Source organism: Pterocles gutturalis, unplaced genomic scaffold, assembly GCF_000699245.1.
Source record: "Pterocles gutturalis isolate BGI_N339 unplaced genomic scaffold, ASM69924v1 scaffold30277, whole genome shotgun sequence".
Lineage (NCBI taxonomy): Eukaryota > Metazoa > Chordata > Aves > Pterocliformes > Pteroclidae > Pterocles > Pterocles gutturalis.
The window spans coordinates 1-3,995 of NW_010111127.1; the positions used below are offsets into that span (position 1 = coordinate 1).

The following is a 3,995-nucleotide window of genomic DNA, read 5'->3' on the forward strand; positions in this document are numbered from 1 at the left end:
TATATAAATTAAATATTTTCAACTTTTTTTTATTAAAAGAAAGGGAGGAGGCTGGGAGGGGGAAATTCAGGTGAGTTTGGGGATGCTCTCGCAGCCCCTCTGCAGCCCCCCCTCCAGCTTCCAACTCAAAGGACTTGAACATCTCTTGACCAAGGGCAAAAAAACCACCTGAAACATGAGGACCTGCTCAGAATAAAAAAAAAAATTAAAAAAAAAAATAAAGACTTCTCCTTAGCACACCAGTGACTTTTTAAGGACGTGCCAACCCCTGAACTGGAGCGGGGTTTGTTAAACAGGAATACAAAAAAGCAAAAAATTTTAAACTGGCAGCTGTCCCGATGGCACTGCAAGAAATTAGGGGGGAAAAAAATACCCAAAATCTTTGGTTTTTTGTGCAGGGGGCCAGGCAGGGATGAGCTGCAGGAGCAGCATCACCTTTGGGGCTCATTTATTCAAACCCTTGTACTGGGAGGACTGGGACCCCGCAGGCAGAGGCTGGCAGCCCCGCAGGGTTTTCCTCCGGGTTCTCATTCCCATGGAGATAAATCCCGAGAGCCCACGGCTTCGTGCTGGGTCGCTCCTGCGCATCCTTTGAAAACAACGATCGAAAGGAACCCAAGAAACCTCGTGCAGAAATAAATTAAAAACCCCAAACCCAACAGATTGAAGGAAATCCAGTCCCCCCCTTTGCAGGAGACTCAAACAGCAGCAGCTGGGTGGGGGAGGACCCCAAATCGAGCCCTTTCCCCCCCATTTCACCAGCGCCCAGCTATAGGAAGAAGAGAGTGTTGCAGAGCTGGGTGCTGGGCTCGTGGTGCAGGACCTGGCCCGCCAGGAACGCCAGCTTGTGCGCGTACTTGCACGGGGCCGGGACGCGCACGGTGCCCGGCCAGTTCCAGTACAGGTGACACAGCTTGAACGTCAACCTGGGGACAGCGACAAGAGGGGGTGTCAGCGCTCCCCCCCCATCCCAGGGCTTGCAGGGTCCCTGCTCCACTCGCAGGGTCCCTGCTCCAGGGCCACATTCTGCTCCTGGGGCTGGGGCAGGGTGGTGCAAAGGGGGTGAGCCCCAACCTGCTCCCCGCCATCCCAGGGCTCGCAGGGTCCCTGCACCGGGGCCACATCCTGCTCCTGGGGCTTGGGCGGGGTGGTGCAAAGGGGGTGAGCCCCAATGCGTTTTTTTTCCCCATCGCAAGAATGAAAGGTCGGGCTCTGGCTGCGCACCCAGAGCCGCTAATTGCGTTAATTACCCAGGGTCTCTTTGAGTATTTGAACCTGCAGCCACCGAGGCCAGCACCAGGTGACAGGGGACAGGAGCAGCGTCACCTTTGGGGCTCAGGAGGACTGGAAACCAGTGGGCGGCCCCGCAGGAGCGGGATTTTGCTCCGGGTTCACTCCCTTGGGGACGAATCCCCATTTATCCCCTTTGCTATTAATTCTATCCCTCCTCCCCTCTCCAGTCCTCCCAGTTAACCCAGTATGAAGCACAGCCTCAGCCTGCACAGGTGCCTGCCGCCCTCCCCACCAGCTCCGTGGCACAGTTTGACAAAAATCCCCATTTTGGGGGGGTCAGATGCGGGTCCCCACGCTGCAGGAGGCTGGGGGGGCCGCGGGAAGCCCGTCCTCACCTCTGGAGGTGCTCGCAGCTGAGGTTGGCCGTGTTCAGCACGCAGACGTAGCGCGTGGGGATGCTGCAGCCCTGGCGGGAGCGGTGCGCCAGCAGGAAGAAATCCTGCCTGAGAGGGAGGGAAAAGGGGGTTTGGAACACCACAGTTCTTCTGCACACCAGGGGTTTTTTTTTGCACAGCAGGGTTGGGGGTTTTTTTGCACACCAGGCTTGGGGGGTTTTTTGCACATCAAGGGACTTTTTTGCACACCAGGGTTTGGGGGTTTTTGCTCATCAGGGGTTTGGGGTTTTTTTTGCACACCAGGGTTTGGTGGGATTTTTTTTTGCATACCAGGGTTTGGGGTTTTTTTTGCACAGCGGGGTTTGGGGTTTTTTTTGCACACTGGAGTTTGGGTTTAATTTTTTTTTTTTGTGCACCAGGGTTTGGGTTTGATTTTTTTTGCACATCAAGGGGTTTTTTTTGCACACCAGGGTTTGGGGTTGGTTTTTTTTTGCACACCAGGGTTTGGGGTTTTTGCTCACCAGGGGTTTGGGTTTTGGTTTTTTTTTGCACACCAGGGTTTGGGGGTTTTTTTTTTGCTCACCAGGGTTTGGGTTTGGGTTTTTTTGCACATCTAGGGATTTTTTTGCACACTAGGGTTTGGTTGTTTTTTTTTTTTGCACACCAGGGTTTGGGGTTTTTGCTCACCAGGGGTTTGGGTTTTGGGGTTTTTTTGCACACCAGGGTTTGGGGTTTTTTTGCACACCAGGGTTTGTTTTTTGCACCCCCCGCAGCCCTCCCAAAAGCAGCCGGCGTTGCTGCCGTTGCCACTCACCATTCCGAGCTGGTGACCGTGTGGTCGATGACGGTTCCGGGAGGCGGGGAGGAGAACTGCTCCGCCGTCAGGCTGTAGAAGTTGGTGCTGATTTGTTTCTGCACCACCACGACCACCATGCTGGGCTGGTAGTTCTCAAAGGTGTTGAAGCATTTCTGCATCTGCGGGATCTCGTACTTGAGGATGGTGTCCAGCTGCCCGTCCGACACCCCATCCCGGTACACGATGATCTTCTTGGGCAAGCAGTGGTTCATCTGGGGAAGCAGAAATGAGCAGAAATCACTGGTTTATACCCCAAACTGGCCGATTTAAGGCAGACTGTGAATTCAAGCCATGCCTGAAGCCCCCACTATCCCCATCTTGAGCAAAAACACCCCAAAGCGGGTTTCAGGTGCTGGCAGAAGCACCGTTCGCACTAATCCTGCCCGCGTGGGACCACCAAATGTCCAGTTTTTGGGGGTGTTTCTCCAGCACCTGCAGTGGGATGGGAAAATCCCAGCAGCAGGTCCCATCCCCTGCCCTGTCACATGCTGGGGACAAGGGGACGGGGCTCAGCAGCTGGATGTGGACAGAGCAGAGGCGGAACGCGGCACTTCCCCCGGCACAAACCCATCCCGGAGGCAGGGTCGCACGGTCCCGAGATAAGGGCGAGACCAGCGGCGGGAGCAGCATCCCGGCCAAAGGCTGCCGAGGGTGTTTGGTCGCTCGCACACGCTTGGGCCGACGGGTTTGGAGTGTTTTTCCCTTATTTTGAGGAAATATTAAACCACGGGAGGGATTTTTCTTCTTTTTTTTTCTGATAGCAGTGGGTTTGGCCTCACCTCGTGGAAATGCTGCAGGGCATCAGCCAGGCAGAGCCGCAGGCTGTCGGCAATCTCCTGGTGGGGCATCTGGAAGACCACCCTGGAATACCACTTGGTAAGGACGCTGGGGAGACAAAAAGAGGGGGATGAGCGTCAGGCATCCCCCTCCCCAGCCAAAGTCCACCCACCCCCAGCCCTTGTGCAACCAAAACACGACCCCGGCTCCTTCCCTGGCGCCGAGGGCACGGCCGAGGCCAGTGACACCCAACACAAACACACCGGGGGGGACCTTCGCCCCTTTCCTGGCAAAGGGGAGGCAGGAGAACGGGAAGGCAGGAGTGTGGGACCCCCCCCAGCATCCCCAGGGCAGGACAGGAGGAAAACTTCCCCCCCAGGTACCACGTACTGGTTCATACTGGCCACAAAGCCGATGACGGAGCGCAGCCCTTTGCTGCGGCCGTGGTAGATGTCCATGCCGACGACCATCAGCTGTTTCTAGGGGGCGGAAAAATAGCAGGTGGGAGTTGGGGAGCGGTCAGACACCCCCCGGCTGCCCTACCTGGATCCCTCCACCTCCAAGGGACATCACCCGCGCAAAACGGAGACACCGCTTGTGCAAATGGTTCATCCGCATCCCAGGGGGAAGCCTGGGACCACCCCAGACCTTGCAAACTCATCACACGTGTGCCTCGCGGTCTCGCCCCCCCCCTTACCAGGGGGATGTCGACCCCCCAGAGCTCGCCGCCCAGC

General features: G+C 56.5%; 1 protein-coding gene across 1 annotated transcript in view; it reads right to left on the reverse strand.

The window, feature by feature from the left end:
- Positions 1-769: 769 nt before the first annotated feature.
- The window catches only part of PIWIL2 (piwi-like RNA-mediated gene silencing 2), a gene marked incomplete at its 5' end in the record, with an annotated part of 6,526 nt that continues 3,300 nt past the window's right edge, over positions 770-3,995 (reverse strand). Inside the window, 6 exon segments of the mRNA XM_010073646.1 lie at positions 770-926; positions 1,629-1,736; positions 2,443-2,696; positions 3,264-3,369; positions 3,652-3,740; positions 3,959-3,995. The exon segment at positions 3,959-3,995 is cut by the window's right edge and continues 25 nt beyond it. Of these exon segments, the coding sequence (XP_010071948.1) occupies positions 770-926; positions 1,629-1,736; positions 2,443-2,696; positions 3,264-3,369; positions 3,652-3,740; positions 3,959-3,995 (751 nt within the window).